Source organism: Taeniopygia guttata, chromosome 8 (assembly GCF_048771995.1).
Source record: "Taeniopygia guttata chromosome 8, bTaeGut7.mat, whole genome shotgun sequence".
Lineage (NCBI taxonomy): Eukaryota > Metazoa > Chordata > Aves > Passeriformes > Estrildidae > Taeniopygia > Taeniopygia guttata.
The window spans coordinates 30,359,583-30,387,015 of NC_133033.1; the positions used below are offsets into that span (position 1 = coordinate 30,359,583).

At 53.3% G+C, this 27,433-nt stretch overlaps 1 protein-coding gene across 14 annotated transcripts in view; it reads right to left on the reverse strand.

Moving 5' to 3' along the window:
- CACNA1E (calcium voltage-gated channel subunit alpha1 E) overlaps positions 1–27,433 on the reverse strand; it is a 118,537-nt gene that overhangs the window by 50,756 nt on the left and 40,348 nt on the right. For all 14 annotated transcript variants that reach the window (XR_012057229.1, XM_041717838.2, XM_072932938.1 and 11 more), the window contains exons 5-8: positions 26,262–26,365; positions 24,902–25,054; positions 23,993–24,174; positions 9,343–9,446 (exon numbers count right to left, since the gene is read on the reverse strand). Coding sequence is in view for 13 of the 14 variants with exons in the window: in XM_041717838.2 (XP_041573772.2) it covers positions 9,343–9,446; positions 23,993–24,174; positions 24,902–25,054; positions 26,262–26,365 (543 nt within the window). In the remaining variant the exon portion in view is untranslated. The remainder of the gene's footprint in view (positions 1–9,342; positions 9,447–23,992; positions 24,175–24,901; positions 25,055–26,261; positions 26,366–27,433) is intronic.

A 27,433-nucleotide genomic window follows, 5' to 3' on the forward strand; every position in this document is an offset into this window, starting at 1 on the left:
CTCCAGCTCTCTTGAAGCCTCTTTAGGCCCTGGAAGGGGCTCTAAGGTCTCTCCAGAGTCTTCCCCACTCCAGGATGAACAACACCAACCCTCTCAGCTTGTGGGCAACTGGCAGAACTTGGGAAGCTCCTCCTGATTTGTGTCATCTGGGAAGCTGGCCACTCTCTGCTGCCTCCTGCTCGCCCATCCCTCTGTCCTCCAGCTCCTTTTGCTGCATGGCAAGAGAAACCATCATCGTGTGCCCACAGTGGAAGCCACCCAGAAGGACCAGTTGAGCCTCAAGCCACCTCTTTCCTGCAGAGGGGAAGTGTGGGAATCCAGGGCTTCCCTCTGGCTGCCCTGGCAGGTCTGGGACCCTGGCAGGGGTCAGGAACCCCCCTGGACAGAGCCCCCAGAGACACTGGCTGTGATCTCTGTCCATGGAAAGGAGTTTTCAATCTCACAGGATGAATTACAACCTCTGAGTGTTTGATAAGAGTAATAATTAAGTGTGACACGGGTGCAAGAGTAAAATTTTAGATTTCTAGATTAGGGGTTCAGAGGGGACAAGATGGAGGAATTGGGTGTGTCTTGTCCTTTTTCTCCTTCTTCATGCCCTCCATGTTTCACTGTGGTGTTGGCATTTTTCTGTTGGTTTAGGCTGGGGACACACTGTCCAACGTAGGTGACAGATATTGGCACGTTATTGTAAATCCAGCACAGGTAGTTTGTGGTATTTAATGTTTGTACCATCCCACTGAGGGCAGAGCCCCACACGCTGCCCTGCAGGACAGAGCTGCGGCAGGGCAGCAGAACATGTTAGAGATAAACAGAATAAACAACCTTGAAAACAGCACAGACGAATTATGGCTTCTGCTTTGGCAGTGGGGCAGAAAGACAGAGACTTTCTACAATCTCGGAATCACCAATACCCACAGATTCCAACAGGGAAGGGGGGCATTGGAGAAGGTGCTCACCAAGCAACACTTTCCCCCTTTTCCTGAGGCAGCCCTTTTGCTCGTGGAGCACTGATTTGCAGGAGGCTGGTGCCACACGCACTCAGGGACAAGGTCCATGCAGCTCCCCGAGGGAGCCACTTCCCACTCACTTGATCCCTAATGGAGCTTAATTGCTTTTGTCCATTAGAAGGAGGAAGGGGTGGCAGAAAGGGGAGGGGGGGAGGAAGAAAAAAAGTTAATCTCAACTTAATGAATTATTACATTTCGGAGAGACACGTTCCCGAGCAGGGCAGCAGCGGGGGCTGGTGACATCTGAGAGTGGGTAGGCGATGCTGACAGATCAAGGATTGCTCAGAGCCAATTTGCAGCAGCGGGTAGAGATAATACTGTGTGAGTGAGAACAGAGCCAGCCACGGTGACTGACAACAGCTTGGGAAGGCTCCAAGTCACAGGCAGGGCAGCCTGGCATCGCCCAGAGAGCGGGTGCTGTCTCCCATTGAAGGGCTCTGCTCCTGCTCTCTTGGGGTTACATCACCAGGGATGGCCAAATTCTGCCCTGCAAAGAGCCCAGGGAGGTACTGCCCCATGGGGTCCCTGCAAGGGGGCTCAGAGCACCCCAGCAGATTGCACAGTCTCCACCAGCAACACCTCTGCTTGTCCACCCAGGTCTTCTGGCCCCAAATCCCAATGGCTCCAGCTCAAAAACATCCATCAGTGATGCCAACCTTGTGTCGCTGCAGCCCCTCTCTGCCCAGCCTCGTGAAGCCAAAGACACTCAGAGAGCTCTAGAGGCAATTGCTGAAGGCCCTGGTGGGGTTTGGGGATAAATGTGCCATCTGTCCTCCTGTTCCCAAGGGCACCATTCCCCCACACCCCGTGCCCAGCCCACTGGGGCAAAGAGAACACAGGTGCTTCGCTCCTCCTCTGCCTGCAAATTCTCCTCCACAGCCTTGGCATTTCCCTCATGTGGCCTGAGAGCATCTCTGCTCCTGGCAGGAGACCCCTGGGGACACCACCATGCTCAGCCACATTCCTCTACAGGCCCTCACAGCCACCATCACACCAGGAAAGGTGTGAAACCAGGATGGTTTTAGTCCAACGTTATCTGCTCTAAGGACTGGAAAGCCCAGGTCTGGTTTCAGTGGGAGAACCACTTGTGGAAGCATCCACAAAAATGGATCCCCTCTTAAAATAAAAAAAAACCACAAGAAAACAGGAAAAAACCCCAAACAACCAATTATAAGAAAACCAAGAACCAAAAACCAGTTAAGAGAAAAGAATATCACAACCACTACAACCCATTTTTTTCTATTTTTTAGGCCATCCTTGAGTTCAAAGCAGGTAAATGGTGCTAGTCACATCAATGCTGTGGCCTCCATGCTTTGAAACAACAAACCATCTATCTTCAAACCCATCAATTCATCACCTTTTGTCTCTATTAAAGATGCTTCCAGCAAACCAGTTATCAAATCAGCCTTAAAACAACTTGAGGCAGCAGAAAGGATAGGATGGAAACCAGAGAAATACTGGATTACACACTGAGCATGTGGCAGCAGCACCCCTCTGCTATGAAAAAACCCAAATATAATGGGATGCATAACAAGAGAGACCATCTGTAAGACATCAGGTAACACTACTGCTCTCCTCAGGTCTTGGCTCATGGCCCCCTTTCAGGTTTGAGCACCACAATCTGAGGAAAAACTGCCTCTGAGCCTGCAGGAGAGTGTCAGAGGTGATTATGGGACAGAACTGACAACAGACGGTGTGGCAAACACAGCTGAGGCAGTTGCAAAGCGGGGGGATCAGATGGTATTTACCCAAGAGGTGTACAGGAACTGCAGGGAGAGTGTGGAACTGACTGTGCAGGCTGGAACCTGGAGCCTGCTTAAACAGACGGTGACAGCAGAACTGGCACTGCAGACTGGGATTATTGCACTGCACCCACGGCAGAGGCAGCAGCAGGGTGTCCAAAAGGTACCAAAACCTCTGCAGGGGTTCGGTGCCCGCTTTGAAGGAGACCACACGTTTTTCAGTGAGAGTAATTGCTTGGTTTAAGTTCACTTGAACTTGGCCAGAGGCAGAGAAGTTTGAAGGCCAGGCTGGATGGAGTTCTGAACAACCTGGTCTAGTTGAAGATGCCCCTGCTCACTGCAGGGAGTTAGACCAGATGGCCTTTAAAAGTCCCTTCCAACCCCAACCATTCTGTGATTCCTTAACAAAGCTGTGCTGTCTCAAGAAAGTCTTCTCTGAAGCACCAAGCGGTGAAGAGAAAGGACACAAAAAGAAAGGCAAACAGCAACACCTCATTTCTTATACTGCCTGTCCATCAGCTTTGATCACCCCTGTGCCCTTGGGCAGGAGCTCTGTGTCACCCCGGTGTGACAAAGCTGCAGTGGGAGGGCACAGCTGAGGCTGCTGAGGAGGGCACATTTCTAGAGCGCTGGCAGCCACAGGAGCCGGGGAAGGAAGAGCTGACAAGCTGCTGGTGACATGAACAGTAAAACAGGAAGGAGCTGGGAGATACCAGCCCTGAGATGACCCATTACATCACTGTCCCAATTAAGAAGGGGCAGGTGCTGATGGGCACCTTCTACCCTGTTGAAAACACACCTGGATTTCTCCAAGGCCAAATGTGCTGCTGCCAAACTGAGTGGGGAAGTGGGCACATCAGAAGGGAGAGCAATCCTGCAGGAAGAGCTGAGCAGGCTGGAAGGGTGGCCTAATGAGAACCTTATGAAGAGAAGCTGTGGCTGCTCCATCCCTGGAAGAGTTCAAGGCTGGATGGGGCTAGGAACAACCTGGTCTAGGGGAAGTGTCCCTCTCCATGGCAGGAGGGTTGGAATGAGATGATCTTTACAAGGTCCTTTCCAACCTAAATGTAAGGTCTTGGACACGGGAAAACAAAATCCAGGAGGGCAGCACAGGCTGGGATCTACCCAGTTGGGGAGCAGCTCTGTGGAAAGGGACTTGCAGGTCCAGGGGACGAATTCAGTATGAGTGAGCAGCATGCTGCTGCAGCAAAGAAAGCCAGCAGGGTTCTGGCTGCATCAACCAGGGCAGAGGAGAGATCCACAAACATTCTAGCTGTAGACTCTCAATTTCATCATTTTTCCAAGGATAACACCACCAAGTTTTGCATCGCTGTCCCACTGCCCAGGGAACTCTGTCTGCAATAGGCAGCAACAACACGCTCAGCCCACTCAGCGAAGAAGCTGCAGAAGGGTGGCAGAGGGTCTGGCAGCCCCAGCAGCAAGGAGCAGGGATGGGAGCTCAAGATTGTGTTCCACTCTTATCAGGCAGGGCTGGCGTAAGCAGCACAGCTTCAGTGCTTCAAGAGCCCCGGGCTTTGTTCACAATCACTCCCACTGGCTCATGCAGTGCTGGGAAAATGTCACTCCTCCCTTTCCCTCCTATGCTCCAGTTTCTATCCCCTCTGTAAGCAGAGAATATCTTTATAGTCTCCTTTTGCATGCGACAGCAATCCGCAGATGAAAGGTGTGTGGTCAGTACTGCAGGTGGGATGTAGTACGGAAAGAAAACTCCACATCCATTGTCAACCTTTCATCACATTAACTTCCCAGGAGCTTCCAGCACTCCACTCAACACCTTCTTCACCCTACAGTGCCCAGCACCCCTTTGCCAGGGTGGAGCTGCTCCTGGAGGAACTGGGCATCTCCAAAGCCATCCACTGGCTCAAATCACTGGAGCCACACGATTGCTGCCATCAACCAGGACAGAAATTACCATAATCTGGAACAAACAACTCCAAAAGCAATCTGTAAGCAAGCTCTATCTGCTGAGTGCCTTGTTGAGAGGATCAAAACGGAGCCTTTTCACCCACAGCCCGCAGACCACGGGCAGTCCACGGAGCAGATTTGCAAGGAGGAAGGAATAAGAGCAATTTTAAAGCAGCGGAGACATGCTGGCAAGTAATTTGCCAGGAGAAATCAAAGGGGAAAGTCAGCGAGTCATCTTTTTGTTGTGGATTTTTTTTTTCCCTTCTCACCCAGCTGGCTGTAAGAGGAGTCATTATTCCCTGCAACAGCAGAGGATCCAGCACAGCAGCCACGCACACCTCTTGCCAGGCAGCTTGCTTGCACAGGGCTTGGAGCCCTTGGAAAAGCTGAAGATCCTCAAATACAACTATTAACACCACAGCACCACGTCCACCACCATAGAATGTCCCTAAATGTCACATCCATGTTTTTTGAACACTTTCAGGGATGGTGATTCCACTACTTCCCTGGGCAGCATGGTCCAACGCCTGACCATTATGGCAAAGAATTTTGTTTGTTGACGTCTTGCTGGGAATTTATGGTCTCCCCACAAACTTTCCTGCATTTCCTGCATGTCCCCCACTTCTCCCTCCACAAAGCTTTGAGGCATTTATCCTCTTCCCAATGTTTTTGGCCTCAAAGCACCAGATCCTGCTCAACCGTGTGGGGCCCAGATTTTTGTGTGGAGCTGGCAAAAAAGAACACTCTTTCCATTGAAAATGTACACTTGTTCCCTCAACACCCTTATTATTAATTGCTACAAAACTTAATTTTATTCATCGTTTGTTATGCATCCAAATTGGATGGGGAAAAAAATTCAAATTAACTGAAGTGAAAAGATTTCAGAAGATGGTACAGAAGGCTCCTGAAGGAACTGAAGAAAACTCTCCGGAGACTGGGAACACAGTGCTAACCCAACCTGAAAGAAAGATCTTAAGACAAAGAAATCTTGCCAATTTGATCCTTTAATTATAACATTAGTCGTTTCTTTCAAAGGCTTAGTGTAAGAGCTGGGGGTGGGGGGCAGAAAAGACTTAAAGGGAGAAAAGACTTAACATCACCAGGATGAGTGGAAGCAATTAGGAGGATTTAAATTACTCTCTTGTTTGGTACAAGGCAGATAGATTTCATTTTTCTTGCCATCGTGCTCGACTTGCTCTGCCATTAGCTCCCAGAGGCCTTCTCCTTGGCTGGCCTGAGGGCCCAGTCTTCCCAGGTCAGGCAGCATCTCCTTCCACTCTGCACCCACTCTGCTATTTCTGCAGGCCAGGAATACATACCAGTGACTCTAACAGCCCTGACACCCTGGAAAGGGGCTGGATGCACAAGGCTGGATACGGGGATGGAGTCTCCCAGCTCTCAGCAGAGGGATGATGCTGCAGTGAATGGAGGAGGGTGATTGCAAATCGAATTTTTTCTGCAGAGGCTGTGGAAAGGGAGGTGGGAAAGAGTCAAAATGCAGCCTGTTTGGTACTGAAGCTCTGTAGGAGTCCTCAGGCTGTGGCCACTGCTGGGGTGGCACTAATGCCACTGGCACATGCCACCAGCAGCAGCGACAGGGCAGCGTGGCTCTCATCAGGTCTCTGCTGCTCTGGAGACAGAGCCCAAACACACATACGTTCAAAATGTTTTACGTGAGAAACAGATGAGGAGAAAAAAAACCCTCAAAACTCAACAATTTCACAAAAAAAGGGAGAGCAGATCTTTGCAAATCTCCAGCACGTGCAATTCCTCAGGCCACAAGGCAGCCTCAGGTAGAAAATGGCATTTGGGTGGATGCTCCATCCTCAACACCCGGCATCCTCACTTGCTCCCACTGACTCTCTCCTGCCAGGATTGTCTCAGGAGCTCGTGCAGCTTTAAAAGCTGAGCAGTCACATCTCCTTGGGCTCCGTACCTGCTCCCAAAGAGGAACGGGGCCAATTTTTTATCTCTTCCTGCTTTCAGTCAGAATTAATTGATCCGTAATTGCACCCATAGAGGGGGGAAGTTAATAGACACGGTAATAAATGCCAAAGCCACAGCAGAACTGGCTCTCCAAGACCCTGCCTGGAGGAGCTCCATCTCCTCTTAATAGAGTCTGCATGAGATTCCAGTGCGTGCCTGTTCGTATTTAGGGAGAAAAACTGAGGAGCCTGCCTATGATGAAAATCATTTCTTTTCCTCTCCCACATATTTTGTGCTTAAGGAGCAGATGGATCCAGGCTGTTTACATCACAGAGGTCATGCCTCAGCTTAACAGTTGGGGAACTGACTGTTGGGAGAGATGCTCATCGCAACCAGGAGACTGCTAAATCTGGGCTCCGGCAAACTTCTGCTGGTGGCAAGTGAGACACACACAAATGTCCTCCTGCAGCCTCTTCTCACTGGGGACCCACCCCGGCTGCTGGGCTGTTTCACCAAAGGGAGCCTCTGCTGAGATGAGGAGAGGGCAGAGGCAGCTCAGCAGCAGCTCCTGAGCGTGCACCACGAGGGGAATGCTGGAAATCCCGAGTGGACCTCGTTATCCACCGATGCAGATGGCGCAGTTTGCGAGCTACGTGGGGCCAGGTTCCTGCAAGGAGGCTCCCAGTGGCCATGATTTCAGCTGAGCATGGCCTGGCTTCCCCAAAAGCACTGGTGTAACTGCCAGGGAAAGAATTCCTTCAGTGGAGGTGTTTCCACGGCGCTCATTCCCAAAGTGACCGTCTCTTCTCAGTTCAGCACGGCCATGCGACAAATTGGGGTATCTGGCCAGGCCCTGCCTGTTCATTCAGCTGAGAGCTGGGCAATGGAAAGGTCACACCTCCCATCCCCCAGCAGAGCCAAGAACTCTCTTCCAGCACAAGAGGAGTGCTAAAAACAAGAAGAGCTCAGCAAACAGAGCAAGGAGCGAGGCATTTCCTGCTGAGCTCAAGGACACACATTATTTGTGTGCACAAGTACCTTCTCCTGCCCCTAGCTCCTACTCCTCCACGGCTCCAGCAGCACCTTTGGATGATTCACCCAGCCAAGGTGCTGCATCCACTGAGCCACAGAGGATGTGGCCGTGCCCAGGCAGGGGGACACGCAGGGTGGCCTTGCCATGGAGTGGCAGAGCCCAGCTGGCCACCTGAGCTCACCTCACTCAGCCCTGCGGGGAGCTGAGCAGTCCTGCTTTACCCTGGATATCTGCCACGCCACAAGAGCATCTCTGTTGCCAATTAGGCCACCCACCCACTATTAGCAATAAACAAACAGTGGAAATGCCAGCCGGTGCCTGGGAAGAGTCCTAGACAAGAGTATCCAGCTCAGCAGGCATGGGAACAGCTGCCTCGGGCAGCCCTGGTGCAGGGAAGCACCAAGGTGGGCCAGGGCATGGCCAGGCGTTCCACCAGCCCCACTGTGGTCCTCTGGCCATGTCTGGCTTGTGTCCCCAAGCTGCTTTCAGCATCACCCCAGAACCAAAAGCCACACAACACACTACACTGACACAGCTTAACGTTGTAATAACGTTGTTCCCAGCTTCCTAACTTTCCTTCTCCAGGCTTTTGTTGGAAAGCTCCTGCTTGACATTGAGACCCAGCTGGACTTTGCCCAAATGCCCAAGCTGGATGTGGCATAAGAAGTACAAATTCCACCCAAGGCTGCTTGGATATCTTCATCCCCCATAAGAACTCCCTCTCTGCAAGGCAAAGTGAAGCCCTCCCTGAAGCCTGTCCCCAGAGCCCCTGGACTCAGTCAGACCCCAGAATGAGAGCTGGGAAAATTCAGCCCAATAACAGACCCAACCTGCCACTTGAGAAACTGCTGAAATCATCACCATCACACTTGAACTTCCAGAGACACTCAGGAGAGGGACAGAGATGACCAAGGCCATTCTCCACCCTGACCCTTGCACCTAAGGGCTTTCCATCTGGCCAAACCAGCGCTACAACAATTTTTGCATTTTGTCATGATGTGTAATTAGCTAAAACATGACCTGCTTCAGTCAGAACAGAGGAGCCCACATCTTCCCCAGTGCAGGAGAGGGCACGCTCTCGCTGTTCACCAGCCCCTGCCAGCAACTGAGGATGTGCTGCTGCAACCACAGTTCATTGTCATGGAGACAAGAAGAGTTTTTGTCTCCAAACCCAGTTTAATGGCTTGGATTAAAACTGCCTTCCCCTTGGGAAGTGCAGGACAGGGACAGTTGCTTTGTCCCTACTTCCCTCTCTTCTGGGCTCATCCAAGTGCACCCCAAGCACCCCTATGCTCACCAGCCTGCACCCCACCAGTGCAGGGCACATCCTCCTGGTCACAGCACAGAGGTGCTCTCTGTCACTCCCCAAACCCATCCCAACCCAGGCACATCCCCCACAAACAGCCTGGACTCAAACACTTTTTCACAGACCCCCCTCCCGACCATGTATCTCCCCTCTCACAGGAGCCAAGCAGCCCAAAGATCCCCAGTGACCATTTCCCACAAGGTGAAATGACAGTAATAATAAATCTCTTCAAGGCTGTCCTTTTCCCAGCTCCCCAGGTTGAGAAAGAACCAAGCCCAGCCAGGGAGCAAGCCCTTGCTGTGGGCAGGCAGGTAGGGAGGGGATGGAGGGACACAGGGACCAGCTTTAGGTACCAGAAATGTGTGACAGGCACAGCCTGGAGGGAATGACCACCCTGCTTACCCTGACAGCACTCCCAGGACAAGGTTGAGGACGAAGAAGGATCCAATGATGATGAGGGGGATGAAGTACAGCCAGTTCCAGGTGGCTCCTAAGGCATCATTGGTCTGGAGAGGAAAGAAAAAAAACACATGTGACATCACCTCCAACGCCAGCGAGGGAGGGTGTGTTAACTCCAGGTTAACTTCAGCGCTCCAGGCTGACCACACCAGGCTCCTCAGGGGGACGAGGCCATGCCTGCCAAGCCTTGGTGGGCACCTTCCCCACCACAAGAGCCCTGGCAGCCCTCAGCACAGCCATAGTCTCCAGACTCCAGCCCTCATCAGGCAGGACCACTCTCCAACCATCCCTGCAGAGACTGTAAGAGACGGGTGTAGCTGGAGGTGCAGGGTCCTGCAGCCCAAAACTGGGGTGCTGAGGGTGGGGGGTCACCCTGAGCATGTTTTCCCCAGCATTTTGGTTCAGGGCTGCCATGCACATCCACTAGGATGGGGCAAAGCAGCCCCATGGCAGCAGGGCCTGCTGAGCAGAGAAGTATAGGGTGCTTTAAGCCCAGGGAAGGTAGCATCTAAAGAAGAGGCAGCCAGTGTTTGTCCCTTCACGCCTGGTGGGAAACCTCCAAACAGGCATTTTACTGCTGGCATCATCACTAACACCTTGCAGACATCCTCCCACCACAGGCACATCCCCCAAAGCCACAGAGCTGAGATCAGACTGGAGCTATGAGCACAGGGCACAGCCCGACAGCTGCAAAGGCTCCTGATGAGCCCTGCTCAATACCTCCAGACATTAATTCACCAGAGGTTTTAATAAAAGTGCCCCTCTGTCCCTCCCAGGCCCCATTTGTCCTCTGGTGTCAGGCACGGTGCGCATGACGCCGGGCTGAGGGTGATGCGGCAGAACGTGACTGTCTGGGGGAGGTGGTATCAATCTTCTTGCAATGAAAGACTCTTTCTCTTTTCTCTCTCTTCCCCCCTCTCCCCGTGCTAATTAAGCCCTCATCTTCATCTGAGTCATTGGCACCACATCTCCTGCTCGGCCAGTGCAGGAGCTGAGGAGAGGCTCTGCCACGGGAGAAGCGCCATTCCCAGGAGCAGAGGAAGTCACCGTGTGTGCTGGAGTCTTCCTCCAGGGGAACTTCAGCTGGGTGTGCCCACCACCCTGGCACCGAGCCCAGGTGACACCAGCACAGCCCAGCACAGGCACTGACCACAGCACTGGCACAGGGGATGTGGGCAAGTGTGCGACAAGCAGCACCTGGCACGCAGCAGCCATAAGGGCTCTGAAACCATCTGGAAGGACTCATTGCTCTCCTTCTTTGGTCCTAAGGAAACCACACATATCCTCTCAAGATCCCGCTCTTTCAAGAGCCCCAGTTCACCTCCAGCCCCTTTCTTTAGGGCCACGGGAGCAGCAAGCACAGGGAGGAAGGAATGATGCACGGGAATTCCCGACAGCCAGTGTTCACCACCAGGCCACTGTGCTCTGCTCTGGCAGCACCATCTCCCATGGCATCACTCTTCAAGGCATTGTGCAACCCTCAGCCCAAGCTTGGCAGGGCTTCAGCTCCCTGCCAAGATGCCACTGGGTACCTGCCACTCATGTCAGGATTGCTTGCCTTTGAAACTGGCTCCTGCCCAAAAAACACAGGCTTTCCCCGAGGTCCTTGTCACAGGGAATACAAAACAGAGGAGCTTCTTTCCTACAGAAGACCAAGGCATCTTCCCCCACAACTGGGCTATCACCATCCCTTCTTTAGCCATCTCAGCAGGAGAGGGGGGGAAATAAGCAGCTTTCCCAGGGTTATCAGTGCCCAGACCACCTCTTCCCTTTCCATTTTTCAGGCACAGCAAAGCTGGTGGCACTGGGGACCTGCAGCAGGGACAGCTGAGGCAGGGGCTTGGCAGGGCTCCATGGCACGGGCTAACTGTGATCCCAGCCTCTGTGCATTTGAGTTTCTGGCTCCCCTGGGAGTGGAGGCAAAGGGGGCAGGAGAGATTTTTAAGGGGATTTGGGAGATCACAGCATCACTCTCACCCAGCAGCTGCAGGAGGGGCAGAGGAGGAGACGGGGAGCTGTGGCCATGGACCCCCATACTCAAGGACACAGAACTGGCCACAGTGAGCTCAGGGATGGTCCCAACCACCCAGGCTGCCACCAGCAGCCCCAGGGACAGCATTGCCACCAGCAGCCACATGGGTCCCCCTGGATGGTGCCAGCTTTGCTGGCATCCCCCAGCCCCAACATTAAATCTCTCAGGGGGCATCCCAATGCTCCCTACAAACCCAGGAATGGGTGATGCCCAGTCTGGATGCAGTGACTCCAGACCATCATCTGGTACTTGCTCAGCCACTCAGGTGCCAAAAACTCACTATCCCCACTGGAAGCATCCTCAAGCAGACTCTCCAATGGCTGCTGTAATCTCCAGCCTAAATTTATTTGCGGTCATTTTCTATGCCACTCCGTTATTTTGCCAGCAGTGGCCTTTGGCTGAAATAGCTCTTTTCCTTCCTCTTTCCAGCCTGATCTATTTCTAGACAGCAATCACAGCCATCTCCAGCCTCTGCTTTGCGGGCCAAAGCAAGGTTCTTCCAGTTCTCTCTTGCCCAGCTGGCTCTCCTGCCCTGTTTTATCCAGTAGCCCCTTCCCTGCTCCAGTCCAGGCTCTGTTCATCCCTCCTGGACACAGGAGACCTGAGTGAGCAATTTTATAGGTCACACTCCATCCCCGCATGATGCCACAGAGACTTTACCACCTGACCTGCATCCCACCATTCTCCCTCCTCCTTTGTGCCACCCCTGCCCTGCAGCCACCTCGTGGTCACCCCGATGTCACTCGTTCACCCTCTCCTCCTCCATGTCACTGCTTCCCAGCCAGCAAGACCTGAGCTCCAAGGAGAGATCTTTGCTTCTCCTTAACAAGAGTTTGGTTTTCCGTTCCTCACTGCATCCAACATCTCAAATGCCTCCCAGCCCAGGATGGCAGCCTCTGTCCCTCCAGCTCTGGGAAGCCAGTGGATGCTGGAGGACTCCATGAGTCAATGACATCCCCGTTGTCCCCTCAACACCATCCCAGCACTGCTCACTTCCCGACCAGCCTCACAGAGCTCCTCATCAGGGCATTATTTCTTGTTGGAACTCAGATGTTTATCAGTTCTTATCTCTGTTACAGTCCCACCAACCCTGAGTTCTACAGCACTTCACTCTAACAAACTAGAAATGAAGCTATGCCTCTCTCTCTACAAGGCCCTTTAAGGATAAGCTGTCCAATTAAGAAATGACACCTAAATTATTTTTACTTTTATCCCAATAACCAACACCGGTGCCCGCAATGGGGACTTTTTTATCTAATTACAAAACCACCCAAATCCATGGAGAGGAAGGTGAACAAGAAGGACCAGCATCCACCCCAAAACCTCCATTTTGCTTTATATATATTACTATATTCTAAAACCATAAACTCTAGGTTTTCCACCATGTGATACTACACACTTCTATTTAAACTACACATCTATAATCTTAGTTCTACCATTCAATTTTGGAAGCCTTCTCCACGGCCTCAGGTCAAATGCAGTGTTCTCTTGGGGGTCAGCGCCTGTCGGCACAGAAAGTCTGAAATTCTCACTAACCAGGGCTCCAACACATCCCCTTCCCCTCTTCCCCTCCCCATTCCCCTCTCCCACAGCAAACTCTTTCCTACAAGGAGCAGCTCTAGGACGTTTCCAGGCCTGTGATGCCAGGTTAGCCCGGCGTGACCTACCTTTGACAAACTCATGATTCCCTTTCCTCTCCTGCCTCCCAAATCTGTTCTGAAATGGCATTCGATCGAGGTCAGCCTCGCAGTCCTATTCCTGCCTGCCTTACTTTTCCTCCCCTCCTCCCCCCGCTTTTAAATATAGGCACCACATTCGCTATGCTCCAGTCAGATGGTGCCTCCCCCAACTCGATGGAGCTGTTAAAAATACTTGTTACCAGACCTGCCATTTCATGTGCCAGCTCCCTCCGAGCTCGGGGGGAAGCCATCCCAAGCACCCAGGCTGGTGGGCACGGTGGTCCCAGCGTTGGGCTTCCACGGTTTCCACCTTGGCTGTGCCCTCGTTGCCGGTATCGCGCCTCTCGTTGCTTTGTGTTGACGAAAAGCGGGGCTGAAATGTCCGTCCATGCCCAAATCTCTCCAGATGTCATTTCACTGGGCCTTGCTTCCATCTGCAGAGGTGGGGAACCGCTCACTGCTCCTCCAGGAGGTCGGTGTCAACACAACTTTGCAATGGTCCTCATAGCACTTCCCAGCTTTTTTGGCACCAAGATGTTGTTTTGACTGAGCAGCCTCTTTTCCCATTCCTTTGGGGCATCATTTGTTCTTGATATCCCTTGTAGGCAGCAGTTCATCATCTTGGTCTACTGTGCCTTCCCACAGGGTTTTTTTCCCCCTTGTTGAAGGTTGTTGCTTGCAGAATTCAGGGTAGACACAGGAATTTTAATCCCTAAATTACACCAACTCCTTTAATGAAGAAATTCCAGCTTCCTGTCGTGCTCCCTGCACAGCTGAGCAGGTCCCATCACCCACCCAAGAGCTTTGGGGCAGGCTTTTTATATTCCTTTGGGAAATGGAGGAGCTGCTTGGTGCCAAATCTGTGCTGCTTCTTCCCTTCCCTTTGAGAGGCCTCCTTCTCATATACACCCCACCACCCTCCAAACTCTTCTGTGGCCACCAGACCAAGAACCACCACACTCACATCTTGACATGACCCATCCTGCTGCCAGGAAAGCCCTCTGAGCCTATAAATGACACCAGCAAGGCGTGGGAGCAGGACCCTCCTGCAGGGAACAGCCCCCACCAGCTCCTGCTTCTCAACCCCCAAGCACGAGGTTATTCTTCAGGCAGCTCTTGGGGTGTTTGTTTGGTTTTTTTGGGTTTTTCTTTTTTTCCCCCCCCAAAGGGGAGGAAAAGGTGCAGGAAGCTGCAAAAGCAGGTCTCACTCGGGGGGCCAGAAATCTAAAGAAATCTAAATATATCCTCAAGTTGAATGCACAGCACAAGCTCACAGCCCACACGTCCCCTCCCTCGGGCTGCGGCGCATGGGAACCTTCAGGATTTCTTTGCTATAGGGGAAGGGAGGGGGGGAAACCTCAATAAACCCCTCAAACTCAGTCTCTCCTGGCTAAAAATAAACAGAGAGCAGGTTCAGTCTTGTGTAGGGAGCTTTCATGGCCACTCCATTGCTCAGCAGGGAGCAATTCCTTCACTGGGGAGGGGAACTGGGGACCCAGTGGGCACCCAAAGCTGTCAGGGAGAAGCAGGATGTGGATTTCATTCACACAGAGGTTTGGGGATAGTGGGAAAAGCTATGGATCTCGAGGATCTTTGCCCTGGGAGCTGTGCCTGCCTTCCCCAGCACTTCTTGGGTGCTTGCAGAGCAGGACAGCAGGTGGAAAACCACCACAGCTTCCATGATTTGCATTCCAGATCCTTAGCTTGGCAGCTTCCGATGGTCTTTGCCTGGTGGTGACACCCATTGTGCCCCTGGCATGGCTGATGGTGTCCCCCAGCATCACCTCCCCAGCCCCTGACCTGCTCCTCCCTGCAAACCACAGCTGCATGCAGCTGAGATTCACACACAGGCCAGCAGCCACAGCCTCACAGCCCAGCAAAAGGGGGAGAAAATTAATTATAAAAATACCTCTCAGCAGATTCCCTGGCCTAAGCAACTCCCTGCAGACCCTGACACCCGCTGCTGCTCTCCCCAGCACAGTAACAGATCTCCTTGTTCCCTTTAATAGCAGTAATTGAATCTCCTGCATGCAGGGCCATGCTTCACTCCCTGCCTGGGATCCATCAGTGACCCTGGCACTGGACAAGATCTGAATGGAAATGTTTTGCTTTCCCAAATCAGGTTAATGAGGAAATGGGTGCATTTCCTCTGCAAGGCCAGGGCTGGCCCAGGGCAGGACACATCCTGCCATGGCCAGGTGTCAGGGTCTCCAGGCAGGGTGGGCACCTCCTGCCCCATTGCCTTCCTCCAGCACTGCCCTTCACTGGTCCTGGGAAGATCTGGGGTGCCAGGGACAGGCAGGAATAATGCCAGAGCAGGGCACAAAGCTCAGCATAATCTTCTCTCTGAGTGTGTGCAGGGAGGGAGGGAGTGGGGAAACAGGAAAAGGACACGATGCATTTCATTTTTCTGTTTCCTAAATGGAATGCAAAAAACACGCTGCTGGAAGCATTGCTAAAAATCAAGCGTTTTCAAAATATTTGAAATAGGCACTGAAACCAATTTCAGTGCTGTTCTCCTCCAACCCACCAAGAAATTGCACCCAGGTGCCCCAGCATCGATGCACAAATGCAGTCCTCATGTATACCTCCTGCTCTGCCTCTCCCCACAGTCATCCCTCACCGTGATCCCTCCAATTCTGCTCCCAAACTTTCACCTTCCCCCTTCCCAGACCCCTCCTGTGCCTTCCCCAGCAGGCCCTGAGCACTCCTCAGGCAGGATGAACGTTCCCTGATGGAGCATTTGCAAAGCTGCACAGCTCTCTCCAGTGCACACCGATGTGCCAGCGCCGCTGCCTCTCTGGCAGCAGGGCTTGGCTTCCACAGGATCACCTCTGGGGCTGTTTTCTCATAGGGCCTGGATCCCTGCTTTGTTTTGGGCATGCTGCAAGCCCAAAGAGGCAGCTTGGGCCTTGTGATATGATTTTCATCGTTGTATGACGTTCTTACACGGAGGAACATCCCCAGCTTCAGCTGTGCTGCTCTGGGGCAACAGACCTGTGCACAACTAATAACATCTAAAAATACAATAGTTCTTTTACTGACATAAAAAAAACCCAAACCAGCCTTCACCAGGAGCAGTCCCACAATGCTTCAAGAGCTGAAACTTCCTATGCTATTGTACTAGCAGTAGCTCTCACATTGTCATCTCTTGTGAACAGCTGAACTCATTTCATGTGGCATTAAAGAAGATACTAATATAACCAGTACTTTACAGACCCCAAGAGCCCCATAACCCAACCCTGGAGCACAGCAGCACATCCACCAAGAGGTCTGAAACCAGCTTTCCAACACCAGCACCAAGCCTGCTAATGGAATTACAAATCCTGGGCTTAACAAAGATGAGCAAGGCAGCACTGAGACCCCCCCTGCCACCTCCCAGCCTTGAGCCTGGAGCTGCTGGGTGATGCCAGAGCACCCCTGGTACCCCCAGCAGCCCCCCTCAGCTCCTCCAGTGCTTCCAGCAAACCTCCTTGGAGTAAGAGGAGGGTGTGGGCAGGGAGCTTTTGACAGAACACGCCTGGAAGATGGGATCCAGCAGACACAGTTTGTTTCTTGCTGTGTCATTTCAGCGCACACACACACACACAGAGGGAAAAAAGGAGAACAAAAAAAGGCAGGAACATTTGGCAAGCTGGTGAGGGTCTGGCTTTGCTGAGTGTGGAGAAAGAAAGTGCTCTGTTTTTTGAAAGGGAGGAAAGGGGAGAGCAGGCTGGCTGCCACACACGTGCCTGGCAGCACCCACGGCTGGCAGCACGGGCACCAACTGGAGCCATTTGGGGGAAAACAGCTCATTTTTTGAGTTTGGAAGGGCTTGAACCTTTGGGGTGGAACCTGCAGTCTCCTTTCTGAGTCTGCCCTAACACACTCAGCTGTGTTTAAAGCAGCATTTTGGAGGAGGGAGGAGGAAAAGGCTCTGTCCCACAGTGTCACAAGCACTGGGGACTTTTTGGCAGCCTCTGTTCGCGCAGGCTGAGCCCATCCCGCCGTGCCCACCCAGCTGGGAGCTGCCAGGAATAGCTGCAGCAGCATCGTGGCTGTGCCCGCTGCCGAGCTGCTCCGAGCTCTGGGTGCTGATTAAATTTTCATACCTCCCTGCCAGGATGTTCTGTGTGCCTTGTGCTTTCATTTCAAGCACATGAGAAGGGACTCCTGCTCCCCTCGCAAGCGTGCGGGCTGGAGACCCTGGTGCCATCCCAGAGCAAAACCCCGGTGCCATCATAGAACACAACCCTGGTGCCATCCCAGAGCACAGCCCCAGTGCCACCCCAGAGCACAACCCTGGTGCCATCCCAGAGCACAATCCCAGTGCCATCCCAGAGCACAATCCCAGTGCCATCCCAGAGCACAATCCTGCTGCCATCCCAGAGCACAATCCCAGTGCCATCCCAGAGCACAGCCCTGCTGCCATCCCAGAGCACAATCCCAGTGCCATCCCAGAGCACAATCCCAGTGCCATCCCAGAGCACAGCCCTGCTGCCATCCCAGAGCACAATCCCAGTGCCATCCCAGAGCACAATCCCAGTGCCATCCCAGAGCACAATCCCAGTGCCATCCCAGAGCACAATCCCAGTGCCATCCCAGAGCACAACCCTGGTGCCATCCCAGAGCACAGCCCTGGTGCCATCCCAGAGCACAATCCCAGTGCCATCCCAGAGCACAGCCCTGGTGCCATCCCAGAGCACAATCCCAGTGCCATCCCAGAGCACAGCCCCGGTGCCATCCCAGAGCACAATCCCAGTGCCAGCCCAGAGTACAGCCCCAGTGCCATCCCAGAGCACAATCCCAGTGCCATCCCAGAGCACAGCCCTGCTGCCATCCCAGAGCACAGCCTTGGTGCCATCCCAGAGCACAGCCCCAGTGCCATCCCAGAGCACAGCCTTGGTGCCATCCCAGAGCACAATCCCAGTGCCATCCCAGAGCACAGCCCTGCTGCCATCCCAGAGCACAGCCCTGGTGCCACCCCAGAGCACAATCCCAGTGCCATCCCAGAGCACAATCCCAGTGCCATCCCAGAGCACAATCCAGGTGCCATCCCAGAGGACAATCCCAGTGCCATCCCAGAGCACAACCCCAGTGCCATCCCAGAGCACAGAGGGTGAAAAAGCCAGGTGGTTTCCCTCTTTTTGCCATCCCTCCCACCTCTCCTTCCTCCTCCTCCTCCTGCTTCTCCTCTCCCCAGCTCCTTGCTGGGAGCCACTGTTATGCATCACACTCCCAGTTTCCTGCTTCACGAGCTCCTTCAGCCCAACACTGCGGTGCCAGGGCTGCTTTTGGGATCTTTGCACCACCAGCAGAGTTCCCACAACCCTTGGTGCACGTCTGGCACAGCTGCAGCTCTTGCCCTGGGACCTCAGGAGACAGACACCGGTGTCCAGCAGATCTGCAGCAGCTCCTGGAGGTACTGAGGCTCAGGGAGGTTTCCCAGCACATCTCAGGTCTGAGCAAACCCCCCAAAAAGTGGAAAATTCTCTCTGGTCAAGTCAATTTTGCTGGCCAAGGTAATTTTTCTGCCTCTGTGGAAAGCCAGGCACTGTCCTCCCTCTCTAAAAGGTTGAGGAGGAATCCAGCCAGAGCTGCAGCATGTTCAGATCTCACACTGTTCACACAAAAGGTGCTTCAGGGAGGGCAGCTGAGTGCTGAGCACCCCAAGGGATCCTGTGAAACCCCAGGAATCGATGGCAACATGCAATGAGCAATTTTGTACTCACACACATGGAAAAACAACTGTTCTGAAACAGATTCCTCCTCCGAGCCCCTCCAGGGGTGACTGGGGCAGGAAGCAGAAGAGCCAGGCCCTGCTCACATCTCTGACCCACGTGCCCTGGCATAACCAGTGATACCAACACACCTCCCCTCCCCAGCACCCCAAATCAGGCTGGCCCGAGCAGCCCCTCTTTCAAAAAGGGTGGATGTGCCACTGCATTTCAAAGGCAGCCTCCAGCAGAAGATCTTCAGTACTTTTAATCGTGAGGAAGATGAGGACAAACATTTCAGCAGGGCCTGTTGTCACAGGACAAGGGAGAGTGGTTTCAATCTAAATGAGGGTTGATTTAAGTTAGATACAAGGAAGAATTTTTTCCAAGGAGGGTGGTCTGACATTGGCACAGGTTGCCCAGAGAGGTGGTGGATGCCCCAACGCTGGAAGTCTTCAAGGTCAGGTTGGATGGGGCTCTGAAAAACCTGGACTAGGGGAAGGTGTACCTGCCCACGGCAGAGGGGTTGGACTGGATGATCTTTAAAAGGCCCCTTCAAACCCAAACTATCCTCTGATCCTGTGATCAAGTTTGGTGCTTCACACACAAAACCAGCCCGAGCCAACCTGTGCAAACCCAGCCCTGCCCCTGGCAGCACGAAATTACTTCTGCACTTGGTGAGATTCACCAAAACCCTCCTGCACCCCACACCTAGAGGAGACCCCAGACACTGAGGGGATCCTCTCCTCCTGGCCCCAGCACCTCCAGCACGCTGGAAGCACGTGGGGGTTGAGTCACACAGGCTGCAAACCCCCATCCTTGCAGCAGCTCCCGTTTTCCAGCCACTCCTGCACGCACAGCTCACACTTGGCACCCAACCCACGGCCCTGCAGCCTCCTGGCTCTCTGCTGCAGCTGCCCAGCTCTCCGTGGGACTGCAAGACCCTGACTCACCTCCCCCAAAGCCATGGACACAGCTCTGCCGGCCACCACTGCATTTTGGGGGGTGTTTTTGGAAGCCAGCAGCAGCTTGGTGTTCTTTCCCCCAGCAAATGCCCCCCTCGTGCTGCAGAAGCACCCAGAAGGCTCTCAGCACTCAGCCCTGGCATCTCCTAAGGCTGCCTGTGCTGTTGGACCCTCCTGCTCCCCTCTGGTCCCAACCCCTCCTGCGAGGAGAGGATGAGAGTTCAGCCTGGCAGGCAGATCCCTGCAGGGAAACACGCAGCAGCTCAGAGCCTGTGAGGGGTGCCAGCAGGAATCACAGCAGTGTTTGGGCTGGGAAAACCCTCTAAAGTCAGCCAGTCCAACCATTAACCCAGCACTGCCAAGGCCACCGCTCAGCCATGTCCCCACGTGCCACATCTGCACATCTTTTAAATCCCTCCAGCAATGGTGACTCCAGCACTTCCCTGGGCAGCCTGTGCCAGGGCTTGACAAGCCTTTTGGAGAAGTTTATCCTAACATCCAATCTGGACCTCACCTGGTGCAGATTCTGGACCTCAACCTGAGGGCAATTCTTCTCACCCTGTTGCCTGGGAGAAGAGACCAAACCCCATCTGGTCACAACCTCCTGTCAGGGAGCTGTAGGGAAGTGAGAAAGTCCCCCCTGAGCCTCTTTTTCTCCAAGGTGAGCCCTCCCAGCTCCCACAAGAAGATTTCAAACTCCTTGCCCCTCTGTTTCCTGGGATTGTTGAAACCAGGCTGAGCATCTGAAGGCACCAGTGTCAGCTGTGCCCAACTCCTGGGGAGCCCCTCAGCAGCCCTGCCACCCCCCCAGCCCCAGCAGCACTGTTGGATGACAAAATGCATCCCTGCCCCACGCCAGCAGAGGCAGAGAAGTAAGGACAATGAGTCTCTGTACTTCCCTCTGGTCCCCACAGAAATCAGGCTTGGTCTGGAGCCAGCCCAGGGAAGGGGCATCTGCTCCAGGAGAAGAAGGAAACCAAAATATTTCTTAGCCCCTGTTACAGACCACAGATGGAGTCTCAAAGCCAAACTCCCCTCTAAAAGAAATCTAAGTCCTCCAGGCTCCCAGGGACAGGAGCTGGAAAAACCAACAACACCCCACAATTATTTTATTTCAACCCATACTGTGATTTCTACTTCATGAAGGCAAAGCTGATGTGAAGAAAGCAAAAAGCAAGCACAGGGATGAAATAACCCATGTGGAAATTAGTCTGTTGTAATGCTGCCTGCAAATTCCAGGAGCCACACTTGCAGACTTGGTAGAATGGTGGAGAAAAAAACCAGATCTTAAAATCATGATAACAGTCACACAGGGGAATTCTGTAGTAAGCGATTTCTTTGAGAGATTGCTAAAGTGGTTTTCCTGCCATCTCCCTCTCCCCTGCAGCGTTAATCCACAAGGACACAGCCCCCCATCTTTATCCCAGTGGGAAACTGGAGTCCCCCCAAATCTGGGGCATGGCCTGGACAAGGCCCATGCTGGGTAGCAGCAGGAGCCTGCTCTGGTTTCCTACCCCAAGTGCTGAAGGTGATAGCAGAGCACCCCTGTGGTTTCCCAGCCCTCCTCCTGCATCCCCCAGGGACTGCATCCCTCATCTTCTGATTTAAAAAAAGAGACAAAAATCCATTTTTCTGTCTCCAAGTAGCAAAAGGACCGAGCACTCACAACCTTTGCAGCATGGGAGGACGGGAGGTGCAGCCCAGCAGTGCTGGGGACACCATCTCTGGCCACCCCCAAGGTGAATCAGCAGCATTTAATGATACCAAGAGCACAAACTCTCATTCAATTAAAAGCCAAGGGAGGTCCCTGATCCTTTCCATAACTGGTCAGTAACAACTGGTTCTTTGCAGAGGAACAGGGAAGGGAGGCACCTTATTTATGGTCCTGGCTATTGGGAACGTGGTGACAGGGCATGGCATCAGTGACAGAGCACTGTGGGAGTCCAGGGCATCCCTCTGGCTCCCTTGAAGGCCTGGGACCCTGGCAGGGGGTCAGGAACCCCCCTGGACAGAGCCCCCAGAGACACTGTCTCTGATCTCTGTCCATGGAAAAGAGTTTTTAATCTTACAGGATGAATTACAAGCTCTGAGTGTTTGATATAAGTAATAATTAAGTGTGGCACGGGTGCAAAAGTAAAATTTTAGGATTCTAGATTAGGGGTTCAAAGGGGACAAGATGGAGGAAATTGGGTGTGCCTTGTCCTTTTTCTCCTTCTTCATGCCCTCCATGTTTCACTGTGGTGTTGGCATTTTTCTGTTGGTTCAGGCTGGGGACACACTGTCCAACGTAGGTGACAGATATTGGCACGTTATTGTAAATCCAGCACAGGTAGTTTGTGGTATTTAATGTTTGTACCATCCCACTGAGGGCAGAGCCCCACACGCTGCCCTGCAGGACAGAGCTGCGGCAGGGCAGCAGAACATGTTAGAGATAAACAGAATAAACAACCTTGAAACAGCACAGACCAATTATGGCTTCTGCTTTGGCAACGGGGCAGAAGACAGAGACTTTCTACAATCTCAGAATCATCAATACCACAGATTCCAACAGAGCACCTCTGCCCAGCTTTGCTAATCGGGCTGGGAAGATGATTTGGATCCCCACAAGGGTCCCAGAGAACCCCCAGTTAGCAGCTAGGATAGTAAATAGGGGTTCCTGTACGGTAGGCACAGCTTTCAGTGCTCCCAGCCCCTGGGTTTTCAGACCCAGGTGATGAATCAGCAAATCCCAGACACTGAGGGATCAGCTCCAGCCTTCCCAGCAGGGACACCCCGAGCAGCAGGAGACCAGACTCACTCAAACAAACCCCTGAGGTCCACCAGACCATAAATTGCCCATCTGTTCCCCATGCCCTCACACCCCACAGCAGGACCACAGCACGGGCAGTGCTGCTGCTGATTGCTGCAGGCTCCAAACGCTGGGAAGGAGGGGAGACACTGATGGAAGCAGGTTTTGCAGGGAGACAGTCATTAACACAAGGGCAAGGCTCGGGGCAGGTGGCACCAGCCCCAGGCATGCACAGGCTACACATGATACACTGGCAAAGCACCTTCCCTGATGCACTTAATTATACCTGGGAAACAGGTGCTGTGGGTAACCCTCTGATCCCATTGACACACCAGAAACAGACACAAAATTGACGTTTTTTTGGCCTGAACTCTCAGGCAGTTCAATCCTGCTTAATTCCCCCACTGACACAGCAAGATCCTGACACTGACACTGCCTTCTCCTTCAGGAAGAGGAAAACCAAATCCTCATGGAAAGGTCAAGCCTTTGCAATGAGCTCTCCCCTTTTACTCCAGCCTAGGTTTCACAATCCATCTGTCCACACACGCCATCCTGCACCCCCAGAGGGACCCTTTGGCAGACTCAGCAAGAAAGGGAGCCCCATTGCTGACAGCCTGGGGTTCAAAACCAGCCTTTCCCCGATGCCAGAGTCCCTCCTGAAGCAGTTTCCCCACCACATGCCATCCAATTTGCCTCCTGCAGAGCAATGCCACTCTGCACATCCCCGGGCGTTATGGGAACCAGGGTGTAAAAACATTCCCGGTGCGGTGACGCCAAAATTGATGCTGAAATTAGGCTGGGAACAGAACAGGCACGGTTGCTTCTAGCCCACAAACTCCAACATGCTTATATGGCCGGTCGCCCACGGAGATATGGCACTCTGGGACCGCCTGGAGCTTTTTATCCAGCTTTGCCCTCAAGCTGCTCTCTGGGCACTGCTTGGGCATCAGCAGCTTCCAGCAGCTGCAAACCACAAGAACTCAGCCCAGCCACTCCCTGCTCCACCAGCACAAAGATCCCAGCTCCCTGCTGGATGCTGAAACGCTGTCCCTGCCCCAGAGGAGGGGTCTGAGCCCAGCTCTGAGGGTTGCCCAGGCCACCAGACATCCTCTGCCCGCTCTGCAATGCCCACAAAACGTGTCCACTCTTGCAGAGCTGCCCTGGGAAGCACAGGAGGAGCAGGTGAGGAAGGATGCCTCCCCAGGCACAGCCTTCAAGCAGGAGGATCACTGCAGGACATGCCCACAAGTTTTTGCTCTCTGAGTCAGAGATAGTGACTAGGCCCTTAGAGCTCCCTTTGCCTGGAGGCATGGAACACACCCGAATTCTGGAAAGATTAACCCCATTTCCACCACGAAGGAAACTCTGGATCTTCTGTGCTTGCAGCACAGAGAAACAGCCTCCAGCTCCCCACCCAGAGCAGCAGCACTCACGTTGTACAGGACTGTGGTCCACCCTTCCATGGTGATGCACTGGAAGACGGTCAGCACAGCAAAGAGGATGTTGTCGAACTGCGTGATCCCGTCGTTGGGACCGATCCACTCCCGGCACTCGTAGCCCGGGGGGCAACCCTGCACCCCGCAGGGATGGGGAGGGTCCAGCTCCTCCAGTTCACCTGCAGAACACAGCAGAGAGCCAAAGCAGGCAGAGGTAAGGGATGGCTCATCCCAGCTCTTTTCCACTTGTGCGATGTGGAGAGGTGTGGGAATCCAGAGCTTCCCTCTGGCTGCCCTGGAAGGTCTGGGACCCTGGCAGGGGTCAGGAACCCCCCTGGACAGAGCCCCCAGAGACACTGTCTGTGATCTCTGTCCATGGAAAAGAGTTTTCAATCTTACAGGATCAATTACCAGCGAGTGTTTGAGATAAGGAATAATTAAGTGTGGCATGAGTGCAAAAGTAAAATTTTAGGATTCTAGATTAGGGGTTCAAAGGGGACAAGATGGAGGAAATTGGGTGTGTCTTGTCCTTTTTCTCCTTCTTCATGCCCTCCATGTTTCACTGAGGTGTTGGCATTTTTCTGCTGGTTTAGGCTGGGGACACACTGTCCAACGTAGGTGACAGATATTGGCACGTTATTGTAAATCCAGCACAGGTAGTTTGTGGTATTTAATGTTTGTACCATCCCACTGAGGGCAGAGCCCCACACGCTGCCCTGCAGGACAGAGCTGCGGCAGGGCAGCAGAACATGTTAGAGATAAACAGAATAAACAACCTTGAAACCAGCACAGACCAATTATGGCTTCTGCTTTGGCAGCAGGGCAGAAAGACAGAGACTTTCTACAACCTCGGAATCATCAACAGCACAGATTCCGACAGAGAGCGTGCCCAGCCCTTGTCCCCACCTGAATTGTTTGTGTAGCAGGCTCGGTGCAGCTTCCCGCTGTAGAACTCCAGGCCGATGATGGCAAACATGAGGATAGCAAAAAAGAGCAGCAGGCCGATCTGCAGGAGAGGCACCATGGCCTTCATGATGGATTTCAGGACAATCTGCAAGCCTGGGAGAAGAGAGAAGAGGAGAGAAAAGGCACAGCTCAGAGCAGCACCGCTAACCCCCTTCCAGGAACACATCCATCCCAACTCTGGCAGGAAGGAGACAGGGAGCAGAGAGGATGGATAGCCAAGAGAGAGATGCAAGAGGCCAGCACAGCCTGCTCTGGGCAGGAGGATCCTGGAGGAAAGCATCATTGCAGGGGAGGGAAAGCCAAGCTACAAAGCAGCCTCCAGCAGAGGTTGTTTCTGGTCCCCGCTCCAATGTCCTGCCTGAACTTGCCCCACCTGGACTTGGTGGGATGTGGCTTGTGCATCTCTGTCCTCCTTGTTGCCTCCAGGGCACGGATCCAGCCCTGCCAGTGCCCAGGGCAGGAGGGACAGGAGGACTGGTGCCAGCTGTAGCCCAGTTTCTTTATTTATCCCTGTGCCAGCAGATGAAATCTTGCAACAAAAAGGGAAAAAAACAAAAACAAAAACAAAAAACCCAAGAAATCTCCCCTGAATAAACCCCAGTCCTGAAAGGACCCACACTCAGCCTTCTGGCCAGGGAAGAGGAGCTGCCAACAGGCTCTGCCAAGCACAGAGCAGGCTGGGCAGGGGACAGTGCCACCCGGGGACACCAAGTGCTGCCACCTCTGAGTTCTCACTAGATGGAAAGGTGGGATTGATGCCTCAGGTTTTAGCTTTTGTATTTTGCACATTCTGGGCTGCTTTAGTGTGTGGGTCTGGGCTTCACCTTAGGGGATGGTGAGCTCTCTGCACAGAGCAGGGAGATGAAATAATTCCTTCTCCAGCTGGGGACCAAGGACAAATGATCCAAATCTCAGCCCAAGAGCACAAACAACGTGGGCTGAAGAGAGAAAAACAAGCAGGGTGGGACTGCATGGGCTAAAGCTGGAACTGGACAATTAACTCCAATATGCAATTGGAGCAGAACTTATTAAAGTGTTATACCCTGTGACCAGCTGTCCATTTTGTGACCATTTTGGTCCATCTTGGGTGCAGCCCTGGCTGTGCTCTTGTGCTGCCCAAGTGGATCCATTGAGGCCCTTTAACAAATCCCTGCTTTATTCTTTAACTCCATCTAGTCTCTGTTCTAGGTCAGCCTTCACAGGGCATCAGGATAAGGTGGCACAAGGACCCCTCTCCCCCCAGGGACATCGGGGACAGATGCAGACACCCTGGCAGGAAGACCAGGAGCATCCAACTTACTGGGAATGCCCGAGACGAGCTTCAGGGGCCTGAGCACGCGCACGGCGCGCAGCGTCCGCAGGTCCACGTGGGTGTTGAAGTGTGTCCCGGCCGTGGCGAGGATGCTGTGGGCACACAGGGACAGAGCAGAGTTAGCCCAGGGAAAGCCCTTGGCCACTTCAGTGCCATGTTGTCACACCAGGCAGGAGGAGAGCCACGAGGCTGAGATTAAGGGTGCCATGCTCTCCTGAGTGAGCTAGCCAGGCTACAGCCCACCAAGGAGACTCTCTGAGTTTGCCATCTCTTGGGAGCAGCAAGAGGTTTTATTGTTTAATATTGTTCATTTTTCGTGCTTGTGCCTGTTAAATAAACAATTTTTCCCCACTTTTATCCAAGGAAATCTTTTCCTGAACCAGCTGGGACAGCCACGAAGCTTCTCAAGCCATGTCCCCAGGCAGGTACAGAGATTAACTCCTCCCAAAGGTCAGCAAGCCTCCTTTGATGCTCACACCCAAATTCATGGGCAGCTATGACCAGACAAAGACACTCAGGCCCCCCCCAGCCCCAGCAGCCCCCCATCAGTGCCCCCCACACCCCAGAATGGCCCCACATCACCCAGGGATCCCATTTGGGGTCTCAAGGGTCGTGCAGGATCCCTCCCAGGGAGGTGGCACATGGGCCAGGGGCAGCACTCAGGGATGTGAGTCCCTCCCCTCCGTGCTCCTGTGGCAGCACCTCCAGCCATCAGCTGCCCTGGCTTTTTCCACACACGGAGCTTCCTCAGAGTCCCAGCTCTGGGATTGCTGAGAAGGAGCCGAGAACCTCGCATACATTCCAAAATCTATAGTAATGAAAGTTTGATGACCTTGGAAGGCAACCAGCAGGCACAGGAAGGACTCCAGAGGTTTTCTTTTAAAACACAAAGATTTTATTCTTTTTTTCCAAGCCCATCTCTGGAAAACAAATTGGGGCAGGAGGGAGCTGGTGCACACAGAGTCCAGCAGTGGGAACACTCAGGGCCCCTGCACCTGCTCTGGGAACAGGGATGCTGCACCTCAGGGATGCTGGCAAAATCCTCTCCCATCCAGGCTTGGTCCCCAGGTGCTGGGCAAGGAGGAGAAAAGTTGCAGTGGAGCAGCTGGGGAGGGAGAGGAGGGGATGGGGAGGAGAATGGGACAGAGGGAGGCAGCAAC